The 24,403-nt window shown below is 58.6% G+C and overlaps 2 protein-coding genes across 6 annotated transcripts; both read right to left on the bottom strand.

Annotated features, from left to right (window-relative positions):
* Positions 1-1,734: 1,734 nt before the first annotated feature.
* Positions 1,735-12,245, bottom strand: NR2F6 (nuclear receptor subfamily 2 group F member 6). The gene is made up of 4 exons (XM_030880205.3): positions 11,293-12,245; positions 7,367-7,461; positions 3,788-4,372; positions 1,735-2,454 (listed from the first exon to the last, which is right to left on the bottom strand). The coding sequence occupies exons 1-4, from the start codon at positions 11,580-11,582 to the stop codon at positions 2,180-2,182; spliced, it is 1,245 nt and encodes a 414-aa protein (XP_030736065.1). The 5' UTR covers positions 11,583-12,245; the 3' UTR covers positions 1,735-2,179.
* Positions 12,246-15,840: 3,595 nt separating this feature from the next.
* On the bottom strand, positions 15,841-23,947 carry USHBP1 (USH1 protein network component harmonin binding protein 1). Of its 5 annotated transcripts, none has more exons than XM_030880198.2 (12): positions 23,444-23,947; positions 23,201-23,349; positions 22,532-22,970; positions 20,215-20,340; positions 19,903-20,039; positions 19,591-19,731; positions 19,139-19,312; positions 18,273-18,522; positions 17,501-17,722; positions 16,710-16,816; positions 16,375-16,497; positions 15,841-16,120 (listed from the first exon to the last, which is right to left on the bottom strand). In XM_030880198.2, exons 1-12 carry the CDS (start codon positions 23,498-23,500, stop codon positions 15,931-15,933), a joined length of 2,115 nt encoding a protein of 704 aa, XP_030736058.1. In that variant the 5' UTR covers positions 23,501-23,947; the 3' UTR covers positions 15,841-15,930. The 5 variants fall into 5 exon arrangements, 3 of the variants coding, with proteins under 3 accessions (XP_030736058.1, XP_060152833.1, XP_060152834.1); XM_060296850.1 differs by having other exon boundaries at positions 22,532-22,997; XR_009563536.1 differs by lacking the exon at positions 15,841-16,120 and having other exon boundaries at positions 16,457-16,497; positions 16,710-17,190; positions 22,532-22,997.
* Between the last annotated feature and the right edge of the window lie 456 nt (positions 23,948-24,403).

The raw sequence follows: 24,403 nt of genomic DNA on the forward strand, positions 1-24,403 counted from the left end.
TCACAGGGAAAAGGGACAGTCAGGAAGACTGTGGGCAGGGAAGGCAGTGCCAGCCACTGGGTCACAGAGAGGCCTCAGTCCCAGCACTGATCCTCAAGAAACCCATGTCCTCAAGAGAGCCCAGTGTGACAGAGCAATGACAGAGGGCTGGACCCGGACAGCAGAGTCCTAACAACCAGGGAGGCTCAAGATGTCTTCCTGCCAAAGAGGCCATATGGGTAGGGTTTTGTAGGAGAAGTAGGAGTTCAGCAGACAGGCCTGGACAGGCATCCAAGTCTCTGGCCGACTGGAAGCAGGACAGATACCATGGTCTTGGTCAGTCCACAGATGTTCTGTGAATCTGAGAAATGGGGCATTGCTGTCCAGGCCAACTGGAATGGACAGACATTCACTTATGCACAGTACAGCTCACAAAAGACCTACCGATTAGAAACCAGCCCAGCCACCAATGGGAGAGCCCAGTAGCCTCTCCCTCCCATTCCCACCTCAGTCCCCTTCCGGGAACAGGGCACACCCAAAAGACCCTCGTTCCTTCCTCCCTGCCTTCCCAGACCTCCTCCGAGACAGACATGGGGGAGCCTGGGGTGCCAGTGGAGAGCATTCTGGGGGACTGGGACTGCCTTAGGGCTGAGCACTGGCCTAGCCTGCAGGGTGAGACCTGAGTTCTTTGCTCACTGTTTTCAAAGGGGCATCTCTGATAAAGGGCTTGTCTTTGCCTGACAAGACCTGTCAGGATCAACAGATGCCACCCACCACCACGATCTGGGCCCTTTCTAGCCATCCCCTAGAGCCACAGTCCTGGCAATACATTCCATAGGTGCCTTTCCCACCACAGAGCTGAGCCACAGACTTCCGAGGACAGGGTGGCAAGCTCCCTGGTGCTGCATCACTGCACATCAACTCAAGTCCTCATTTCAAAGTCTGTCCTTAGAGGTCCTCACCTTCCAAGTGCCAATTTTCAAAACAGGAGTTTTTTTTAGTTACATGTGAGAAGAAACCAAATTCAAACTGGCTCAGGCACAAAAGGGGAAGTCTGGGCTCATGGAACTTAAACACCCGAGGGTTTCAGGTATGGCTTGACGCAGGGAAATTGGTCTTTCTCTTTTGGCTCTGCTTTGCTTTAATGATATCCTCCGAATTCCCAACCCTGCCATTGAATCTCATTGGCCAGCTCTGGGCCACGTGCCCTCCCTAAAGCAGTCGCTGTGGCCAGGGAACTGGAGGGTTCTGTCTGGGCTGAGATCATGTGACAAAACTAGCCCCAGATGTTTCTCCCGAGGATACTGGGGCCCAGATGATTAAGGGCCGACCAAAGAAAACAATAAAGGGAATTCCCTGGCAGTCCAGTGGTTAGAACTCGGCACTTTCACTGCTGTGGGTCCCGGGTTCAATACCTGGTCAGGGAACTAAGATCCCGCAAGCCGTGTGGCACGGCCAAGAAAAGAAACAAGTGTTTGGTCTAAGGCTCATGTTAATCTATGAGGCTCACCCTCCTAAGCCAGAATCTGAATTCAAACCTGAGCCATCTGCTAAGCTCAACTCTTACAGACTCACTGGCTGACCTCGGGCCCCCCTTCCTGCCCCCAGCTGCAGATCCCCCACAAAACTGTCCAACAGAAACAGAAAGTAGGGCTGTTGTTAGGTTGTGGGTGTTCCAGATGGCTGGGAGTGGGTAGCCATGGTAGGGCGCCCTCCGTGCCACCCTCCCCTCACAAAGATGACAGAGGCTGTGCAGGTAGGAAACTTCTTTATTATTGGCCTTAATTCATCCATCATGTAGTGTCCAACGTGGATTACGTGTCCAGAGGATCCGCCTGGTACACGCTACCCCTGCCCGGGTGCAGCTGCCCCTCCAGTCCAGATGCCAGGACTTTGTCCATCACACCAGAGAAGCCACTGCACCATGAGTTCATGCTTGGGGCACCAAGGGACACGGCTGCCCTGGGAGTGGACCCTCAGTCTCGCCCCTCATCTTGACCAGGGCTTCTGGGGAAGACTTGGCTGGAGCCTAGACAGTCTTTTTTGGTTTCATGATCACTTAGAAAACAAAAAACACAAACATTTCACAGTCTTTAAAAAACAGGAGTCTGAGGAGGGAAGCCGGGGTCCTCTGCCTGGGGGCCCCCACTGGAGGCTTGAGCATGTGTCCCTGGAGGTCTGCAGACCCGGCCCTGTCCAGTCACTGGCCCGAGCCATAGGGCCAGTTGAAGGTACTTCCCGACAGCAGCATGTCTCGGATCAGCGTCTCAATGGGTGTCTTGCCCACCAGGCGCATGAAGAACAGCTGGGAGATGAGGGAGGCGGGGACGGCACGCAGGGCAGGGAGCCGCAGCAGCAGGCGCCCAAAGCGCTGGGGCTGTGATGGGTACTGGGCCCGCACATACTCGGTGAGGGCCACCTGGGCCTTCTCCTGCAGGCTCTCCACGTGCGCTGGGTCTGAGAGGCCACAGGCATCTGGGAGACAAGGGAAAGGTCAGAAGAGGAGGTGGCGGGAGGACACAGGACCCCAGGGCTGACGGGGGAGCGGGGGCACCACTCAGGGCTGTTGATACAGAACGAGGGCACTCAGGAGGTGGGAGATGGGGGCCTAGGTCACAAATGGCAGTGTTGGTCCTCAAGAAATATTAAGGTGGCTTCATCCAAGGACGATGGCACAGGGGTGCAGGCGGTGATGTCTCAAGGGTGGAGGGGCCCTGACTAAAGCATTTAGCAGGGAGACAAGTTCTAATCAAGCTCAAGGGGAAGAAGAGGCTGGGGAGGGGACTTGGGGAGGAAAGCAAAGCCTAGAGGGGGTATTCAGACACCCCAGAGGGGCCTGCGATGTGAGTGAAGATGACAGCCCCATGAATGGGGGCAGAGAAAGTCTCCTGGGGAAATAAGGAGGGGCAAAGCCATATTTATTGGATGAAAGCCACCTCCCGGAGTAGCCTGTGTCTGGTTCCCGCATCCCTGGCCCCAAGGAGACACCTAGTGGGGCCTCCTTCCAGAGCGCAGAGACAGCTGCGCCACTCCCTGGAATAAAGCAGGGCTTTGGCTGCTGGACGGTTACCAAAGACACCTAAGGAAGCACACGGCTCCGCTCGGAGTCCCGCCCCTCGGTGGGAGGGGCTCCAAGCCACACCCCCTACCCTCTCCAGCTCAGCGAGGGGTGGCCCCTGGAGGCGGGTCAGGGGGCAGGTTGGGAGCCCTGGGTCAGAGGTCTAGGGGCCCCAGGAATCTGGGAGTGGAGAGCCCAGGGGAAGCCAGAACCAGGTGTCAAGGCACCCCTGCCTGGCAGCTCTCCATAAGTGGTCAGTAACAAGAAGAGAACCCTGAATTAGCAGATGAGGGTCAGAGGGTTTGGGGAGGACAACAGAGATCAGGGAATGAGGGCCAGAACCAGGTGGGGGGACCTCTCCTCCCGCGTCCCCCCACTTGTCATTCTGCCGTCAGTGCCCACTGAGCACGATGAGTACCTTGATGAGGGGGTGAAGGATGGGGGGTCTCAGGGAGCCTGGGAATCAGGGAGAGAGGCTGTGGGGCCGTGAGTCACGGGTCCGAACAGGGATCGAAGTTCTTAGGGAGACCTGGGATCGGGGGTGGGGCCATCAGGGTGTCACACCGCCCGCATCACCTCCTCCACTGTCCCCCATCAACGCTCAAGGCGCTTTCAGGGACACAAGTCTGGCTAGCTGTGGATCAGGGAGTGAAGGGCTAAGGCGGCCGGGGCCAGGGTCAGGATCTAGGTCGCACCCCTCCCTCCCACCCCTCCCACGGCCTCAGAGCCCCCCATTTCAGGTCATCTCACCAGGCGTGAAGAGCGCGATGGCCTTGAGGCAGCCGTACTCCGCCGAGTCGACCTGCAGGCGGCCCAGCTTGTCCACCTGCTCCTGGAAGGCGCGCACCTGGTCCATGAAGGCCACGGCGCGCTCGGCGGCCATGGGTGCAGCGTGCAGGCCGGCGGCGGCCAGCAGCGGCGCCGTGTGCAGGGGCAGCGCCGCCTGCGCCGCGTTCAGCACGAAGAGCTCGCTCCAGCTGAGGCGCAGCAGCGCCACCTGGTCAGCCACCGGCAGCTCGGGGAAGAAGGGCGCGTGGCGCGCCCACTCCACGGTGCTGAAGAGCAGCCGCGCAGCCAGCTCGCACACGTTGTCGATGCCCAGCACCGCGCCCGCTGCGCCGCCCCCTGCGCCGAACGCGCCCGCTGCGCCCGCGCCGAAGCGCCCAGCCGCCGCAGGGTAGGGCTCGGCGCGCAGCAGCTGCGCGATCAGCTCCGACACCGGCTGCCCCGGGAAGAGGTCTCCGCCGGCCGCCGCCAGCGCAGAGCCCGGGGGGCTGCCCGAGGAGGCTGCCACGGCGCCAGGCAGCGAGTGCGGAATGCGGCCGCGCTGCACCGCTGCGAGGGGGAGATGGAGATGGGGGGGCGGGGAAGAGGGGAGATAGCCAGCCCCGCAGGAAATGAGGGAGGGACAGGAGAGGGAGGAGGGGAGAAGGGAGGGGTGGAATCAGGAGATGGGAGAGAGGGAGTGACGAAAATGGGATAGGAAGGGGATTGAGGAATACGGGAAACCAGAGAGGGGTGAGTGGGGTGTGAGGAAAAGGGAGTGGGGGGGGGAAGGAAGGAGGCGGAAGGTGGGTACCCGGAGAGAGTGGGCGGGGGGCCAAGTAGGGAGGAATAAGGGGAGGAGATAAAGTTATCAAAGGGTCACTCAGCCCCCTCCCCTCCAAGCCCCCCAGCTCAGCCCTTCCCTGGACCCCCAATCCCCACCTCATGGGCACAAAGCTTGTTGGGATGACAGAGGCCAAGGTCTTGCATGCCCCACCCTGCTCTGCCCTGTGCCCTCAGCCTGAGTCCATGTCCAGCCACCATCCAACTCCTACTTCCTTCAGAGAAGGGCCATGACCCTGGGACAGGGGGAACCTTCCCAGGTGGGAATGGGACCACTGGGTGAGGGCTAATTTAATTCACACCTGGCCCCCTCCTACTGGACTGTGTGAGCTCTCCTCCGCAGCCAGGGAGACTAAACCTGTCAATCATGTCCTCATCTGTCAATCATAGGGGTCCAAGACCTGAGAATGGGTCCAGGGAGCGATCACCTTCCCTAGGACTTGGGGCACATGGCCAGCCTACCCCTAAAACAAGTGATCAGTATGGGCTGAGCACTGATCTCTCCTATGGAGAGACCTCCCAGCCCCACCCTCCAGGTCATGGCCCCCTAGAGCAGGTCTCATCTCTCTGGGTCTCTGCAGTGACCTCAGTGCTAAGAGTGGAGTCCTGGCCAGTAGCAAGTGCTCAGTAAACATGTGATTCCATCAGTAACCTTGCCTATGAGCGGGGAGGACCAATTGCTGGCCTTGGCCAGTGCCCCCAGTGATCAGGTTGGTGAGAAGAGGGAAGCTGAGGTGCAAAGAGGGGAGAGGTGGCTGCATGCCAGCCTGGCCTGTGCCACAGAGGGAGGGGCGGAGGGGCTGACTGGGCTGGGTGCCAGGCAGACTAATTAATGAGTTTTAATGAGGTGGAATGCCCTGTCTCACCACCTCCATGAACTTCTGGTCAACCCACCACGAAGCAGATGGGGAGGGGGATGCAAGTGGGAGCCAGGGGCTAGCAGAGCTGATCAGGGAAACAGGGGCTTGGATTCAAGCCTTGCTCCATGTGATTTCGAAGTCTCAGAATCATCTGTCAAATGAGTGTAGCCAGATGAGGCCCGAGAGAGAGTGAATCCCAGTCAATCCCGGGCCCACTTGGTTCTAAACCCCACCCCCACCATTCTTCCACCATCCAGCCACGTTTCCACCTTAGGGCCTTTTGCACCTGCTGTTCCCGCTTCCTGAGAACCCCTTTCCCCAGCTCTTCCTCCTCATTCAGCCAGGACTGTGCGTTCAAATCCCAACCACAGTTCTATTGCTCTCTGTGCTGTCTTCCCATTTATAAAAAATGCAGTTGATAATAAAAATGGTGATGATGATGAGACCAATCACTGAATTTACATGAGAATGTATCTAACTTGCTTAGAATAGCATTTGGCACTTAGTAAGAGCTAAATGGATAGTAACTCAAGCCAAGAAACATTTATTAAGCACCTTATGGGTTTCGGGGCTGGTCTAGGCACTGGGGATATGTCAAAAACCAAGACAGACAAAAGTCTCTGACCTTGAGGAGAACATCCTGATAGAGGAACAAGTAAATTATAAAGCAAGATAGATGGCCTGAAATAAAGAGGGGATGGCGAAGGGTAATCAGGAGGGCTTCTCTGAGGAGGTGTTGTTTGAGCAAATCTTAAAGGAGGCAAGGGAGGAAGCCATGCAGGTGACTGGGCAAGCGTTCCAGGCAGAGGGAACAACCTGTGCAAAGGCCCTGAGATAGGGCTGTGCTTGGGGCATGACCTGAGATTATTATTTCCACCCCGAGACTTTACAGATCTGAAGCCCTGATAAGATGTATATCAGGAGTTTAGGTCAGATCAACAAGTGGAGGTAAAATCCAGGTTGGCGGGGGGGGGGGGGGGCGGAGAGACAGTCACCCCCACACTTAAAATGACCAAAGGGAGTGACGAGACGGTCTTAAGAGAAAGAGTCTGAGCAGCTGTCCCAGCTTCTCCCACAGAGGCCCAGCAGAGGAGAAACCATCTTTAGAGCAGGAGAGACTCAGGTTAGATGCAGGGAAGAACTGCTGGCCTGGCTCATGAGAGTCCAGGCAGAGACATGAAGCCCAGCACAGGGGCCACCACTGAAATGGGCCAGATTCTGCTCCCAAGCCCAGACACCCATGTACAAGTCTCTGAGTTCCACTTGAATTCTAAGAGTGCTTGGTGGAGTTCTAGACCCAGCTGCCCCGCGTGTATCCACCCAAGTCCCCAGGGCAAGGACAAGAGGCTGGGCCTCCCTCTGGCTCCCAGTGCCCCGGTCAGGCGGAAAGGTAAGCTGCCCTTTGCCTTAGTCAGGTGAGTTCCTGCCTTGGGCAAACACAAGGCAGGGGGTGGAGGGTGGAGGGTGGAGGGAAAGCAAATCAAATAAAAAAATACATCCTTGTTCAGAAAGCGGTAGCCTGGCTAGAGGGCAGGGGGGTCACCAGGGTATCAGGGCCAGGGAACCTGCCTCTGAGGCCGGGGTGGGGCCTGGGGAGGGTGGGGGAAGAACAATTCTAAAATGGGCCGGAGTCAGGGAGTCCCTTGCATCCCAGTTCTGCAGCAGCCACCAGACAGCCACGGATAATTGGATTCCTCCAGCCCAGGGCCAAACCCAGGCCCACGGGATCTCAGGATCATTGGTGGTAACGAGGTTAGCAGGCACCAGACCCCGCCCTCCATAGCTCCCAGACCCCAAAAGAAGGAGTAAAGGGCAGGCCATTTGTTCATCCCCTGCCTGCACCACCCCAGCAGGTACTCACCCTCCTTCCTCATGCCCACCCGGAAACACTTCTTGAGGCGGCAGTACTGGCACTGGTTCCGGTGATGCTGGTCAATCTGGCAGTCACGGTTGGACCTGTGGGCATGCAGAGGTCACCATGGGGGTTACCGTGACACCCACATCCTGCCCCTGGAGCCACCTTGGGAGACACCTTTAAAGGCTGCCCCTGAGAACCACCAGCCCCCCACCAACCTCGGCTGGGCAAGTGGCCCCAAAGTGGCACAGAGGCTAGGCCTGCAAAGAGGAAAGGACAATTCGGGTGAGTGCCACAGATGAAGAGCATACCAGAGTGGATATGTTGGAACTGGGTTTTTGTTTTTTTGTTTTTTTTTGTTTTTTGCAATACGTGGGCCTCTCACTGTTGTGCCCTCTCCCGTTGCGGAGCACAGGCTCCGGACGCGCAGGCTCAGCGGCCGTGGCTCACGGGCCCAGCCGCTCCGCAGCATGTGGGATCTTCCCGGACCGGGGCACAAACCCGTGTCCCCTGCATTGGCAGGCAGACTCTCAACCACTGCGCCACCAGGGAAGCCCTGGAACTGGGTTTTGAAGGATGATCAGAAATTCCCCAGGGAAACAGAGGCAGTTCCAGGCAAAGTGGGCAAAAAGGGCAAAAGGTTGGAAATGCCAAAATATGAAGGCCTAAATAGTTTCACTTTACTTGGTCACTGTCAGGCCAAGGGTCAGGTTCTTTGTCCCAAGGGCAATGTGAGAGCAGAGAAGGAACATGGTCAGGGAGCAAGGCTTTGTGAGTTGACTAAGAGACTAGGAGCCAGGCCAGTCCTCTAGGGGGTCACAGGACTGTGGAGCCCCAGCATTACTGCCCTACACAAGGCCACCACGAACAAACGATGAACGAACGAATGAGTGAATGAACAAATGAACTCCTGTACCCCTTTAAGATCCCAAACCCCTTCTCTGGCAAGAACGTCCAATTCCTAACTGAGTCCAAGAAGCTTCCTCTGGGTGGCCCTCAGGGATTGTTGTTGCCTCTTCCAGGGATGGGACAGGTGGCCCCGCCCTGTGAGGCAATGAGTTCCCATCCAGGGTCAGTCCCTAGCAGGAAGGTTCAGGCCTTTGTTCTTCAAATGTCCCCAGCACCTTTTCCCCGGCCCCTGCCCCTGTGCTCCCTCCCTATCTCTCTCCACCCTGGGCTCAGGGCCTTTTGAGGCCCAGGCTTGGGGCAGACACCCTGGAGTCCCAGCTGGGCACCAAGAGGGTACCTAGAGACAGTCACAAAGTAAAACAAACACTTAATGAAGTTAAAAATCAAACACATCTCAACTGCAGACACCCAGCCCTGATCTTTGGGCTGTGACTTCTCCACTGAGCCTTGGTTTCCTCATCTGAAAATGGGAGGCCAGAGGCCAATTCTACATGGAATGCACTCATTCTGGAGAAATTGGGGGCGTGGGGGGAGGGCGTCAAGACCCAAGCCCCAGCTGCGAGTCCCAGTGGCAGATTTAGGAGAGCTGAGGCTCTGCAAGGCCTCTGTGTCCTGCAGCGCCAGCCTCTGAGCCCAGGCCCCTGTGTCCCACCAGCCTGAGCCCCCAGGAAGAGGCCTTACTAGGGCAAAGGGAGCTCAGGCAGAACCAGAACAAAGCCCAGCAGGCATGCAGTGGGAGGGTCCTGGGCAGCCGCGTGGAAACAGCCAGGCCTGGGGCAGGCAGGCAGGCAGGAGCCTGGCTCAGGGCCCTCAGACCTCAGGAGAGGCCCTGAGCCTTCTGCCTCAACTTCCCCAGCTGTAGAGTCAGGACAGAGCTTCTGTCCCTCCAGATGAGGAAACAGTAAGTTCTACCTGTCATCCCACCTAAAGAGCACATGCTTCGCCGAACCCCACAGTCCAATTCAGCCTCCTCCCTGGGCTCTGGCTTCCAGTCCAATTGGATCATAGCCCTGTCTTGCTCACACACCCTTCATGGCTCCCCACTGACCTCAGTCCAGCATTTCAGACCCACTCACCTCTAACTTCTCCTATGCCTGGGTGGTCTCATCTTACATCACTGCTCCCCCAAACCTGCCACTGAGTGTTTGCTGTAGCTACACTCTGCAGGAGTGCCCTCTGCTTCTATATGCTAAACCCCTCATGTTTCAAGGCCCACCTCCGGTGGCCTTCCTCTCTGACCCTTAGGCAGAGCCCCTTGTTCCCTCCTGGGACCGCAGACCATCCCTCCCTCTGGCCCAACCCACACAGCACAAGCTGGGGACACCTGTGTCTCCCCCAAACTGGGAGAGGGCTGGGCTTGGAGCTAGGGTCTTTTCTAGGGGGCCGGCATCAAATCACCCAGGCCAGGCCCTGAGGGGACTTTGCTGAATCAATCTGAGGCTCAGAGAGAAGCAGTGACTTCACCAGGTCACACAGCAGAGACCTTCTGAAGAACCTGCCAGCCCGAAACCATGGCCCTTCTCCCCGACCTTGGTGCTCCCTGCTCCCACTCTCAGGGAGCCTCTGGGACCCCAAAACTACCTGAGCCCCTCCTCTGCCCTCCCTAAAGACCTGGCCAGAGAGCAGGCAGCTATTCCAGCAGCAAAAATGAGGCCAAAGTCTGGTGGCCCAGTTAGCACTGGAGAAGAGAGTTAAGCCAGCTCCCCCACACACACAGCCACCCCAGACAGGCTGGACCTGGGGCCAAACTCCTGCTTCAGGTGCCTGGGGCTCCGCCCAGTGGCCTTGCCAACAAGCCCTCCACCAGCAGCTCTCGCTGGGGACACCCTGACCCAGACTCAGCTGCCCCTCTCTTCCCAACCCCACAGTTCCCCTTGCTAAGCCCCAAGTGGAGCAGGGTCTCTCCCCGGGTGACCCAGGGCAGGCACCAAGAGCGTTCTGGGCCTCGGTTTTGCCCATCTGGAAAATGGGACTCTCCAAACTGGCTCTACAGAGCCCAAGCATGTTCCTGGAGGATGCAGAGTAGGGGCTTGTCAATGGAGCAAAAGGAGGCTCACCAAAGAGTGGTGGGAAAGGGAGCCCTGGCCTGGACACTCAATGCCAGCGGCTTCTCCCCCCACACCTAATGCCCCAGAACTAAGGAGAGAAGCTAGCACGGCCACACCCTGTCAGCGGGGACTCCAACCTAGGACAGTCCAGGGCTGCTTCTTGGAAACATTCATGCCCACCCTGTCTCAGAGCGGACCAAAGTTTCAGGGATTTTCCAGGAGCCCAGCTCTGCACCAACTCCTGGGTGGGGGTGGGGGTGGGGGAGCGAGCAGCCAAGATGCGGTCAAATCCCGCCACCCACCCGGACCTCGAGCAGGAGTTTCCGGTGACCCAAAGCCCAGGGTGAGCCAGGGCTGGGGTGAGGCGGGGGCGGGGGTTCCCCCGGTGAGCAGGCCCAACCCCACAGCAGGGGCCCCCACGCGAAGAAGGCTGCCCTGTGCCACCCCAGTTTCGCTCCCGCCGCAGCCTCGGTGGTCAGAGCGACTTTGGAAGTGATATTTGACCCCAAGGGCGCGCCGTATCGATCCGCGCGGCCGCAGACAATGGCCCCTGAACACTGTGAGCCCCACAGTCCAAGTTCCACGTTTGATTCCCGCGGGGTACCCCACGCGCCGAGATTCCCAAGAGAAGGGATGCCCTGGGGTCAGGGACCCACCCCTGACAGCACCACAACCCCTCCCCGCGCGGAGCTGACCCCTGTCCGGAGAAAAGGAAGGGAGGAAGGGGGAGCAAGTAACTAGGGCGGATGCCGCAAGGGACCACCTGAAGGGGGGACCTGCATCGATACAGCCCCGTCAGTATACACAATCCCAAGAATGTAATGGAGAGAGGGAAAAGGATCTGTGCCCCTATCTCAGACGGGAAGTGGAGACCCAGGGAAGGTCAGCGCCAGGCCCAAGGTGACCGAGCAGGTCAGAGGCCCGGCCCACAGCGGGGCCGGGTGCCCGGCGGCGGTGCGCTGATAGGGGGCTCACCGGCAGGTGTAGCTTAGGTTGCGGCGAATGCTCCGCTTGAAGAAGCTCTTGCAGCCCTCGCAGGTGAAGACGCCGTAGTGCTTGCCGCTCGACTTGTCCCCGCACACCACGCAGTCCACCTGCAGCCCCGGCCGCTCCTCGTCGCCTTGCTCAGCGTCGCTGGCGGCGCCGGGGGGTGAGGCCGAGTCTTCCTCCGCCGCGCGCGGGTAGCCGCCCGCCTTATCCACGCCGTTCGTGTCGCCGCCGCCGCCACCACCGGGGCCGCCCCAGCCGCCGGTCACCATGGCCATAGCCCCAGGGCAGCAGGGCCGGGGCGCCCCCTCCGCGCTCTTCCCTCGGGGCACCCCTCTCGACCCGGGGGACCCTACCCGGCGCGCATCCGGCCCCGGCGCGCCGGGGGCACCCGGCTGCACCCCCCAAAAAAGTTTTGCAGCAACTTCCTGCGGCCGGTCCGCGCGCCCGGGAGGAACAGGTCGGGCCGGTTCCAGGCCAACTTTCCCACGCGAGCGCGGGGCCAGGCCCGGGGCCGGGGGGGCGCGCTAGAGGTGCTGGCCGGGGGCCCCGGGGACTCGCGCCCCGCCGCCCTGGGGCCCCGGCGGGGGAGCTCGGGCCATGGCCCGGCCCAGGCTGCGCAGGGGGAGCCCTCTGGCCTGGCCGCCGCTCGGCCGAGGGCTGCGGCCAACTTAGCGGGCTGCCATCCGAGTGCGGGAGGCCGGGGGGAAAGTTTGGCCGCAAGTTGCTCGGCCGCCCGCGGCGGGGGGGAGGGGCGGCGGGCGCGCGCCGGGGCCGGTCACCGCGCCCCCTGAGTCCCCCAGGTCCCCCGGTGGCCGTTCGGGGCCTGCAGGGCCGCGGGCAGGCGCTTCCCGAGCTGCCGCCCCCGCTGCGGCCGCGCCCGCCCGGCCTGGGCCTGTGCCTGGGCCCGAGCCTCGCTCTCGCCGCCGCCGACCCCGCGCGCCGGCCTCGCGCTGCGGCCGGTTTGACACACAACGTTCCATTCGCGGGGCGGGCGGGGGGTGGGGGCGGGGGCAGGGGCGCGCGCCGCGGGCTGGGGGCGGGCGCTCGTTGCCCCGGCGACGGCCGCCCTTATAAGGACATGGGTGGCCGTGCGCGGCGCCCGGCGCCCAGGCCGGCGGGAGGGGCGAGGGCGGAGCGCGGGGCCGCACGGCCAGACCCTCCTGCCTCTCCCTCCCTCTCCCTCCCTCTCCCACTCCACTCCCACCCCCGCCCTCGCCCAGCTCCAGCCTTAACCCCCGCCGGGCCGCGGCGGGAGCCTGGGCCAGTGCTGCCCTCTGCCCTTCCGCAGCCTCGCCAAGATGTCTCTCTAAGGCCCTCCCCTCCACCTCCGGCCTTGGACGTTGTGTAGCTCAGCCGCCCTCGAGGCGCCCCTCGACACCACCCCCCTGCATTCCCGGCAGAAGCAATAATGGGGGGCCGGTTGCACCCGGGGGGCACGCCCCTGCGCAATACACACACACACACACACACACACACACACACCCTGGGGCATTTCTTTGCACAGTTGCATGATGGATTGTGTTTGCTTCCTCTTCCAGAAAGTCTCCGCGTCCGACCCCCACCCCACCCTTTCTCTGCTTGGGCTAACACCTGGTGCTCGGAATCTCCGGGGGGAAGGGATGTTGTGGTCTGCGGCCGGCGGGGGCGCGAGGTCGGGGGCGGGGGTGGGGTGGGGGGTGGCCTTCGCCAGAATTTCAGGCCTCTGTGGGCAGTGCGCCCACCCGCCCAGCGAGGCTGGAGGCGACAGGAATTCCCACCACCCCTGCGGGGCCTGCCCCTTTTCCCCTTTAATTTCCTTTTCTTTCTGTGCTTCACAGAAAGGGCTTGGCCGGGGGCCGGCTGGACTACAGATGTCTCTTCCAGGCTCCCCAGAGCCTCCCAGTTGCCGTTCTGCCTCCACGTCACACACACACACACACACACACACACATATACACACACACACACACACCCCCCAAGACCCCGGGCTGGGGCAGCCAGCATATATTGCATATATTAAGCACTCTTTGTATGCCACCCCAGCCGCCCTGGGCAAAGAAACCTGGGCCTCTGTTTCGGGGCCTGTTAACATTTAACCGGCTGCAAAAGCCCTTCCTGCAGTGACTTTTCACCTTGGAGTCCTGCAGGTCCGGGCACCCGGCCTTATCTCCCGCCCTGTCCTGGGCTGAGCTGGACACCAGGGCACGTGGCAGGGCCTCTGAGGCTGTAGGCAGGAGAGCAGTGCCCTCTGCCCCCACCAGCTCCTACACCCTCGTCTCTCAGGAAGCGTCCTTGGGAAAAGCCATTACCCTCTCCAGATGACATCTGAGGGGGCACCCTCCGTGACTAGGGCAGGAGATGCTTGGAGATTATGCAGCATTTAAGACGATACCAAGGTTCTGGAGAAGCCAGGCAATAGATGCCCAGCCCTGGGCCTCTGGGCCTTCTGGGGAGGGTCTGGCTGGGTGTGAGGTGGGGGAGGTTTTAACAAGTACAGAAAGCAAGAAGGACTAGGGTTAGACACGAGCAAGGACTTTCCATGGGTCTGACTAGAGTGGAGTTCTCTGCCCTGTAAGCCACTCTAGGGGAGGTGGGCCTGGATGGTTAGAGAGGACCCTTTGGTTCTGGGGGTGCCGGGGAACATGGGGGTGCTGGATGGGTTTTGAGGTGAGGACGGGAGTCCTAGGTCCCTGATCTGGACTTTCTAGGATCCTTGATGGGGTGGGGGGAGACATGGAGGTGGGTGTCTCAGAGAAGAGATGAGAGAGGGAGACTTGTAAGGGAGAGAAGCCTCAAGGAAAGGAGTCAGAGGGGGGCTGGAGAAGGGAGGAAGCAAGGAACTGGGGTTTGAGGGCCACAAGTCTGCAGGAAGGGGGCTCCTAAGTGGCGGTCTGGGGACCGGTTGGAGACTGCGAGGTCTGCAGCAGATCCCAGAACCTCGGATTGGTCCAACCCTTCGGCCGCCGCCCCGCCCCCTCCCAGTAGCTCCACCGCCCTGACACCCTGGGCCCTCCGGGGGAGGGTCGAAGTCCTGCCCCGCCCCCCTGACCCCTGCCCGCGGCCCCGCGGTGACATTTGACCTTGCAGCGGCCGCGGACCGGGGACAAAGAGGCCTGGGCCCATCTGCCGCGGGGGCACCCGTGGGAACCGCAAGACCCAGCTCCGGGCGGCCTGGGAACCTGCCCCCGCCCCCCAATGGCGACCTCAGCTCCTGCCTCCACCTCCAGCGCGAACTCCTTCCCCACCCTCCTACAGGTGACCTTGTCTCCTCTCGGGCCCCCCCTCCACGGGCAACCTGGTGGGACTCGGGGCTAAGATCACTTAGACTCTTAGGGAGGGAGACGGACAAGAGGGGGGTAAAGTCGGCTCCTCTGTTCGGCCACTGGCGACCTTGCCTGCCTGAGTTTGCCTGCTTTCTGCAAAGCCCGCCTCGGTCCAGAGAGAGTACGAGGGGTTCGAAGGTCACCAGCCCCAGCGCTTGCCCGAGGAGTCTGTGGATCCGGAGGACCAGGTTGAGTCCTGGCGGCTTACTAGCGCCGACCTCAGGCCAGCCTTGCCCTCCCAGGGAGAGCCGGTAACGCCGCGCACACACCTGCACAGGTGCTGCCTGGAACCCCGCGCCCCGCCCCCACCACCACCACCGGGCTGAGAATGAAAATCTTTCTAATCCCCGTCTTGAGTTTCAGCTACCGCCCAAGACGGGACAGCTGGCCACTAATCCGGAGCGGCAGGGTCGAGCCCAGCCCCCCTTTCCCAACCCTGCCAGACCCGGGTGGAAGGGCAAGGGGTGTGGCCTACGCAAATAACATGCTAATCAGTTGCCTGCTATTAATCTGACGCTAACACCTCCCACAGCTCACATCTCTGGCAGGTGAAAGACTCAACTTCTCAGCCTGGCCAAGGGCCATCCAGGCCCTGGAGGGCAGTGTGCCTCTTTGCCCACCATTAGCACCTCTCTGAGTTCCTCATCAACAGCTGTACAAACCCCCTGAATGACTGCTTGCAGCTTTTCTTCCCTTTGCTTTGCTCACCACCCAGAGGCCCTTTACCTTAGCTCCACATTCTTTGAATGCAAATTCCAAAGCCACCTCTGATTCCTCCTCCCTCTACTTTCACTCAGGGAGCAATGCTCTTCCAGCTAATGTTCCACACCCTGAACTGTTCAGGCTTCAGTCTTCCTTCTGGGATATGGGTATCTTCCTCTTGGGAACATCTGCCAGGCCAAACCCAGCATTTCCCTGGGAAGGAGGTGCGCAGGGGAAGGTGTGCCCTGCCCCAGTGGACTCCTCCCTGGGCTTCTGGAGACAGATAAGGGTTGGAATTTCAGCTCTGGCTATGTAACCTCACTGAACCCTGAATCCCCCCAGCCAGCCCTGGGGATCCTGTCCCCACAGCCCAAGCTGCTTCTGGCATGACCCTGCTGACATGTCTCTTCACATGCCACATGGTGTCAGGCCAAAGATACCAAGTTTATCTCAAATGCCTGGCCACTATCAAGCCCCAGACACCCAGGTATCAGCCCCCATCACACCAAACACGCCTCAACATGCAAAGTCATGCCACATGACATAACATCACCTAGAACAGTTTATGACATGACCTGCCATAACTATCTGGCACGTCCAGACACAACCAGAGCAGGGCTTATAGAAAGGTCCCTCCTGACCGGGGAGGCAGGCAGGGCGGTCTGGGCCTCCCCAGGGCCCTTGCGGTGGCTTCCAGCACTGCCAGCTCCTCTGCCTGTCGGGCTTCCATTAGTGCCAACTGCTGCTCCAGCTTCCGCCGTTGCTCTTCCTGCTTCCGGTGGGCACCACGGAAGGCCATGACCAGGGCACTGGAGGGAGTAGGAGGATGAGCCAGGAAACAGCCCCCCATTCCACCCAAGACGGGCTATGTACTCCCAGCCCCAGACGGGAGCTCTTTGAGATTGGGTCTTCCTGGGGTCCCAGAATCACTCAGCAGGGGCTGACACACATCAGGCACCAGAGGAGGTGTGGAATGGATTGAAGCTGCCACCCACCTTACAGGGGGGAAGCTGAGGCCCAGGGAGAGCCAGGGATGCTTCTGAGGTCACATAGGGGGACCTACCTGTGAGCTTTGCATAAATCACTGTTCAGCTCAGTACTCTGAGCACGTCTGGCTCGCCCCTTCTGAGCCACCTCTTCCAGCTCTTCCCGCAAGGACTGCAGCTGCTCCCGCAGGCCCAGAGCCCTGGTACAGGGGTGGAGAGAGAGGGGCTCACAGCCATAGCCAATCTTGTCTTCCTTCCCTCCTCCCACCCACCTGCCCAAGATGTTTCCATGTGAACACAACTGTATGCAGGTGTATACCCAGCCCTGCACGGTATGCAACACCCCCACGGGCTCTCACATATTTCCCCGACCCAGGCCACATATCCCCCAGCACAGGACCCAGGCACACACCGGGTGAGTGATGCTGACAGTTCCTGGGCTAGCTCTTCTGGGTTCTGCACTTTGCTCACTTGGCCTCCATCAACAGCCCTGCTGCCACCAGGGACAGCCGGAGGGCCCTGTGGGACGCAGCAGGGAGGGTAGTGACACAGGCCTAGGCTGAGTGTGTGCTCAGCCCAAGTTGGACATCGAAGTTGCCCAGATTGTGGTGGCTACAGCCCCTGCTCTCACAGAGCCCCCACTCTGGTGAGATACCCCAATAAGGGTACAATACCCAATAACGGTACCCCAATAAGGTACAGGGGAATAAATAATATCTCATTTACAGGCAGTCCACGAGGACTTCCTGGAGGAGGTGATGTTTGAGCTCAGACCTGTAGGAGGTTGAGGACTTAATTAGAAAGTGACTGGTGTTCCTGGCAGGGGCACAGCACTTACAAAGCCTTGGAGGTAGGAGAGATGATTCAAAGGAGGGTTCCAGAAGCTGCTAAGGCTTTAAGCAGAGGACAGACATGATTAGACAGTAAGGGGCAAAAAGGAAAGCCTCAGGAAGGAAGCTGGAGGGGGAAAATGAATCAGCCTGGGGGTGGGAAGGAGGAGGCACAGGTGTGACTGGAAGACACTAAATCCCTTGGGGCTTATTGGGCTAAATACCGTCAAAGAAAGAAACATGCAGCTTAAACATTCAACTCCTTTTTTTGTGTGTAGAAATGGAAACAGGCTCAAAGGGGGCTATGATTAACCAGGACCACGTAGCCAGTAATATATTGCTATCCCTATCAGGTCCAGGCAGGGCCACTCACCTGGGACCACTCCTCTTCATCTCCACTGCTCCCTCCTCCACTGCTGTCTCCACCACTGCTGTTGGCCCCACCAGTCCAGAGCTTTGCGCGCTCCCAGCGCAGCTGCTCCAGCAGGAGCACGTGGGCTGGGCCCTGGGCTCGGAGGGCAGCCTCCCGCAGCTCCAGAGCCCGCTTCTCCCGCCGCACCAGCTGTAGCCGAAGCATCAGGTCTGCTAGGGTCTCCTAAGAGACCAAGGAGAGGGTAGAGGGTTTGCACCTCTAGGGTCAATTGTTGGGGAAAATGAGGCTCTAGGAGGCGCCCACTGAGAGCAGGTCAGGCAAGAACCCCAACACTCGCCATGATCTTGCAAGATGGGAAATATCATCCATGAAAACTACAGCTGTAGAAATGGCAGTTCAGAGAGAGCAAGTAGATTAGACAAGGTCAAGTAGCAGTTCAGTGGAAGTGTCTGAGTCTCTCCAAATTCAAAACCTCAGCTTTCATGCCAGGTCATAACCCCCAGGTTATGTCCCCTGCCCCTATCTCTTTTCCATAGGAGGGGCATTTTGGAAAGCCAGACTGGAAGTCTTGTGAGAAACTGAATTCCAGAGGACGAATTCCTAATCATCCCTCAAAACCCCAGCTCCAACTCTCCTCCCTCCAGGAAGCTTGTCCCCAGCCCAGCAAAACTCTCCCTTGCTACTTGGTGCCTGAATCACATCTCTCTCAGACTCAGCAAAGGGTTTGGTCCCACCAGGAAAGACTGACACAGTGGCCACAGCCCATGTGTACCCGTGTGGCCACCAGGTCCTCCTGGATCTGCATCTTCTCCAGCCGGGGCAGGGCTGGGCCAGGCTGTGTCCCCAGAATGGCCTGCACCATGGCTTCTGCACGGGGCACAGCGGACATGGGTGCCAAGGTGGGACCAGGCTCTGGGGGAATCTTCACCAGAGCACGGCGTTCCTGAAGACGCTGGACGTAGCCCTGGAGCTGTATAGCCACCTCCTGTGGTGTGGGCCTATCCACACTGCTGCCCTCGGGGCTACAGGAAACAGAAGAAGGGCCTATGTCAACACTGCTGGACATGGTTGTGCTAACTTCGTGCCAACCCTGGTGGGCTTCATCAGCTTCCATCTTGCTGACCATCATGGGTCCTTCCTATGCCATCTATGCTGGGCATGGTCAAACCAACATGGTGGTACCATAATGTAAACCCCAATGGGCAACATCAGCCATCAGTGATGAATGATGGATGAACACCATCATGCCGATGGGCACAGTCACTCACGTTACCATGGTGGATGCCATCACACCAACCCAATGGGGACCATCACTCAACGTGCCAACCCTGTCAGGCAGCATCATGCCAACACCAGTGGGTACCAACATCAAGCCAACCCCATTAAGCTCCATCATGCCCTTTCTAATCAGTGGGCACCATCATCCATCTTCATGCCAACTCTGGTGGGTCCTATACCAACCCCAATGGCTGTCATCACTGTGCCAACGTTGTTGTGTAGCAACCAGCCAACTCCAGCAGACCTCATGCCAACCATAGGAGCCATACCAATCCCCAACATGTGGCCAGTTCTGGCCAGTTTTCTCCGATCAGAGCCCCACTCATTGGCCCACCCAGTCCCCAGGGTTCCCAGGGGTACCTTGGACGTGGATCCTGCAGTATCCCTCCATCCATGGCAGCCTCCTCTTGCACCAGAAGCCTCTGAGCTTCCTTCTCAGCCGCCTCCAAGTCATCCATGAAGGCTTCTTCTCCTGCTCCTGAGTCTGCCTTCCGAAGAGTGAGCAAGGCCCCATATGCCTCCTCACAGTGTTCACTGTGGGACACCAGTTCTGAGCGCTCCAGGACACCCATCTTGCTGTGTAGGTGACATCCTCACTTGCTCTTGGACCCCTCACTACTCCTCCCACCCCCACCCCTGGGAGTTTGTAAACTCCTTCAGCACTCTTGGACTAAAACTGCCTTAAGTTAACTTCCGTGGTGAGGGAAAGTACTTTCCTGCGAGGACTCTGTCTCTCTCTGGGGATTGGGGCTATCCTCTGAGGACACCCATTTCCCTCCCAGTCAGTGATATCATGGGCAGGGTGCACTGACCTATACTGCAAGGCTAGACGCAATGCAGTGGCCTCAGCCTCCCGCTGGCCCAGCCGCATGCTGAGGCCCTCACACCGGCCCTTGTACTCCTGGAGCACAGCTGACAGCAGACGGTTGAAGCATTTGAGCTTTTCAATGTTCCTGCCTCCAGAGGTGGGGAAGAGGCAAAGTGAGAGGCCTTGAAGGGCAGTTAGAACCCAGTTGATTTCCACCTTTCCCCACCCCACCCCAAATCCAGCTCCAGACTCCTGGCTTTATAACCCAGCTGGGAGGCACCAGTGCCCTTATGAGCTCAGCATTTGTGGCTCTTACCCCTGGAGATGCTCCATCTGGGCTTCCATGATGTGCATCTCGGGGGCAAGGAGCTGGGTGGGGAGAGACCCAAGCATCTGGGTGCTGGAATCACTCTGGAGGCGCCGGAGCAGGGGGTGAGCCAGGGAGAAGGGATCCTGCCAGAAGGAGGTGACTTGATTCACCCAGATTGTCACTGAGAGCCCAGCATCACGGGTTTAGGTCTTTTCCAACCCCAGAAGTTATTGGATCACATGACCAGGATTTGGGTCTCATGGCCCTGAATCCTAAGGATCTTAAGATCATGCATGATTTTCAGCTTCCCACACTCACCTGAGTGCCCCAGGTCTCCCCATCAACCCCAGAGCTGCTGGAACCACTACCCGAGCCGCCTGCTTGGTCACAGGAGGGAGGTGGGAAGGGCCTCAGCCTCAGCAGGGAATCCTGCAGCTCCTGGACCTGTGGGGGAATGGGGGATGTCAGGCCTGGGTGCTCAAACCACCCACCATCCTTCCCTAAGACCTGTTCCTGGAGCAGTGGCAAGAGCCCCAGGTGGAAGGTAGGACCCCCAGACACTCATCCTGCCAAACCCCTCCCTGTATAACCTTGCACAAGTCACTCAGCCACTCAAGACTTCTCTTTCCTTAGACATACAGATGGCCGACAGGTACAGGAAAAGACGCTCAACATCACTGATCCTTGGGGAAATGCAAATCAAAACCACCATGAGATACCACCTTACATCAGTTAGAATGGCAAGCGTCAAAAAGACAAGAGATGACAAGTGCTGGCGAGGATGTGGGGAAAAGGGAACCCTCATGCACCATCGGTGAGAATGTAAATAGGTGCAGCCGCTATGGAAAAAAAGCATGGCATTTCCTCAAAAGAGTAAAAATAGAAGGACCACATGATCCAGCAATTCCACTTCTGGGTATTTATCCAAAAGAAACCAAAACACTAACTCGAAAAGACATCTGTACCCTCATGTTCATTGCAGCATTATTTTCAAGAGCCAAGACATGGAAGCAACCTAAGTGTCCGCTGATGGTTGAGATGGATAAGAAGATGTGGCATATACATTTATACAATGAAACATTATTCATCCGTAAAAAAAGAAACCTTGCCATGTGTGACAACATAGAAGGACCTTGAAGGCACTATGCTAAGTGAAATAAATCAGCCAGATAAAGACAAATACTGTATGACCTCACTTATATGTGGAGTCTAAAGTAAAACAAGGGAATTCCCTGGCAGTCCAGGGGTTAGGACTCCACCCGGGGTTCAATCTCTGATCGGGGAACTGAGATCCCGCAAGACGTGCGGCCCGGCATCAATCCATCAATTGATCCATCCATCAATCAAAACTTTTAAAAATTGAACTCACAGATACAGAGAACAGGTTGGTGGTTGCCAGAGCGGGGGTTAAAGAGCGGGTAAAGGGCTTCCCTGGTGGCGCAGTGGTTGAGAGTCCGCCTGCCCCGATGCAGGGGACACGGGTTTGTGCACCAGTCCGGGAAGATCCCGCATGCCGCGGAGCGGCTGGGCCCGTGAGCCATGGCCACTGAGCCTGCGCGTCCGGAGCCTGTGCTCCGCGACGGGAGAGGCCACAACAGTGAGAGGCCCGCGTACCGCAAAAAAAAAAAAGAGTGGGTAAATTTTTTTTAAAAAGACTCCTCTTTGCCAGCTGGTAAATGTGCTCCACTCTGTAGGGAAATGAGCCCCACTCCTCATGCTGGGCTCCCGCAGCCCCAAGTCTCACCTCCTGTGTCCCTCCTACCCTGACATCCCCTGGGCTCTGGAATTGGACACAGAACTGTCCCTTTAATGCCCCGTGTGGGTGGCTCATGGCATTTTGAGCTGATCAAGGCCCAAACAGCCCTGGTCTCCCTCCCACCAAACCTGCCCCTCCCGCAGGCTCCCTATGGCTCACTTCCAGTCTCCTAGGCTCCCAACCCAGGGCTCGTCCTCAACCCCTCTCCAGTTTTCACACCCCACCTGCCAGCTCCACTTTCAGCATCACCCAGAATCTGTCCACTTCTCACCACCTCCACAGCTTCCATCCCTTACATGTCTGGACCAGTGCCTCCTCCTGGATCTCCAAGATTCCAGCCTCTCCCTCCACTAGCTGTTCCTCCCACGGTGGTGAGAAGGCGCCTGTGAATGCCTGCATCTGGTCTCCACCCTTGCTTGCTCGGAACCCTCTGTGGCTCCCACCTCACTCAGAGCAAAAGCTCAAATCCTCCCTGCAGCCCGCAAGGCACTCCGGGATCTGCTCCCACCACCTCCGTACCCTTGTCTCCTCCTGCTCAGCCCCACACTGGCCTCCTCACTGTTCGTTGAACACAGTAATCACACTCCAACCTCAGGGCCTTTGCATATGCTGTTCCCTTTGCCTAGAATGCTCTTCCCCAGCTCCTTGCATGGTTCCTCCCTTGCCCCCCTGTGGTCTTCATTCAAGTGTCGCCGCCTCCTCACTGGGCCTCTCTGATCACCTTAACTAAGGTTGCAAGGGACCTTTGTCTCTTTGGGGTTCAGCAGCCAAGCCTCCACAAAAGCTTTACAAATGAACAAATGATTGAATGTGTCCTACAACAGGCCTGCTGCCTCCCTCCCACCAGGGAGCCCTGGGAGGCAGGCCTGCCCCACTCACCTCTCTCTGCAGCATCTCCTTCTCAGCCTGGAAGGCCTTCAGGGAGTTCTGTGTGCGGATCAGCTCGTCCTCACGGCTGCTCAGGGCCAAACGCAACCAGGCATTCCTTTCAGTCAATCGGGCTGCATCCCGCTGGCAGCTCCCAGCCTGCTCTTGCTCCAAGCAGGGCTTTGGTCCCCCCTCGCTTCTGTCCTTTGCCTCCAACGGCCCAGGACATCTTGGGGGCTGGTGGCGCCAGGCAGCAACAGCCGCTTCCAGAGAGCTCAGAGCTTGCTGGAGAGTCTGAAACACGTCAGGGGCTCTGGGTCCAGAGGGGACATTCTCCCTGTCCCATGGGGCTGCCTCTGGGGCCTGGTGGGCTTCCTGGGCAGGCTCATAGGGCCCCTCGGGGGCTGGAGCAGGTCCCCTGCTAGAGTCCCCATCAACTTCTTTGTCAGTCCTGTGAAGAGGTGAGAGATGGAAAGATCTGGAAATGGGGTCATCTGGGGTAGCTAACACAAAGAGGCTTTGTAACAAGGCTGGGACTGCATCATGCAGGGCCTTGAAAGTCAGACTGAGGGCAATGGGAGCCATGGCGTGTGTGTGAGTAGGGGAGGGACATAAACAGATCTATGGGTGGGAAAGATGTGCCGGGCCTGCAGTGGGGGACACAGACCAAGTGGGCCTTACCTGCTCTCCAGGCCCTGCCCTTTGGCCTCCGCCTCAGGGCCCAGCGGCTCTGGCTTGCAGCTATCCTGAGATGGCACAGGGCCCGGCTCGGAGCTCCCACTGGCTGCCTCAGCCTCTTCTGAACTCTCTGCCACAGGGTCTAGCTCACCCTGCAAATGATCCCCAGAGCTGAGCTCTAAGCCAGGCAGGTCTGGGTCCTGGGGTCTCGCAGAGTTGGGTGTGGCAGGGAGGGGGGACACTTACGGGCAGAGCGGCGTGCCTCCCTCGCCGGCTTCGGGGCCGTGTGGCCCTGGCACTCATTGTTATCCAGAAATCAGGGTCCCCTGAATCCTCCTCCTTCCTCACCCCCTAAAACCACCACCTGATCTCAGCTCAAAGCAAATGATAGCCTCAATTTCCTGTTCTGTGATATAGGCATTGATTTCACTTCTCCGAAAGGATCTTGAGTTATCAATGTTGATTTGAATGCCTCCCTTGACGGTCAGCTCACAACCTCTCAAATTTGCCCTCACCTCGTCTTTCTTTTCTGCCTCCTTTATTTTTCACTACCTCTTTGCTCCCCTCCCTCCCCTATATGGGCTTGGGATGAGGACTTCAACAGTCCTCTCTCCTCCCCAGGGCTCTCCTGAACCAGAGATTCCAATCCTGGGGGTTGGTCCCCTCAGCCCGCTCTAATTCCCTGTTCTTCTGGGGGCACCTTGGTCAGAAAACCAAGTCCCTGGACACTCTTGGGGTCACTCTGGCCACTGCCTACTCAGGCTTGGCCTGGCCAAGGCCAGCCTGGGAGGAGCCAGGAAACAGGAAGCCCACTCCCCGGCCATGTGACTTGTTATTGTGCAGTTTCCTCTTCAAGGACAGCAGCTTCCTCCAGCCCCAGCAGGAGGACATATGTCCAGCTCCCACTATGTCAGTCCCTCCTCGCCTCTGCTTCCAAGCCCATGGCTCCTCCATCTCTGACCCTTGGATGTTATTTCTCGGAAGCTAGAATGCTCCCCTGGGCTGAGGCTCTCCATCTGGCTCCCCTGTGAACTTCTTTCCTCTGCCTATATCTTCAGTGTCAGGGTCAGAGTTCTCATTCCACTTCAAGTCACAGACAGACCTGGGATTGGTACCCCTGAGCAAGTGATGATCCCCTCTGAGCCTCAATTTCTATATCTTCCTACAGTGTCATGGGAGTTTGTTTTTTTTAAAACAAACAACTTT

Source organism: Globicephala melas, chromosome 3, assembly GCF_963455315.2.
Source record: "Globicephala melas chromosome 3, mGloMel1.2, whole genome shotgun sequence".
Taxonomy (NCBI): Eukaryota; Metazoa; Chordata; class Mammalia; order Artiodactyla; family Delphinidae; genus Globicephala; species Globicephala melas.

Excerpts from the sequence above, each read along its gene's own strand:
- USHBP1 (XM_060296850.1), bottom strand. The coding sequence starts at position 23,500 with ATGAGTGCCAGGGCCACACGGCCCCGAAGCCGGCGAGGGAGGCACGCC. Across the intron at positions 18,523-19,138 it reads CTGCAGGATCCACGTCCAAG|CCCCGAGGGCAGCAGTGTGG; the intron begins GTACCCCTGGGA and ends TGTTTCCTGTAG. Across the intron at positions 16,121-16,374 it reads GATTTATGCAAAGCTCACAG|TGCCCTGGTCATGGCCTTCC; the intron begins GTAGGTCCCCCT and ends TACTCCCTCCAG.
- NR2F6 (XM_030880205.3), bottom strand. The coding sequence starts at position 11,582 with ATGGCCATGGTGACCGGCGGCTGGGGCGGCCCCGGTGGTGGCGGCGGC. Across the intron at positions 4,373-7,366 it reads GGTGGGCATGAGGAAGGAGG|CGGTGCAGCGCGGCCGCATT; the intron begins GTGAGTACCTGC and ends TCCCCCTCGCAG. Across the intron at positions 2,455-3,787 it reads CATCGCGCTCTTCACGCCTG|ATGCCTGTGGCCTCTCAGAC; the intron begins GTGAGATGACCT and ends CTTGTCTCCCAG.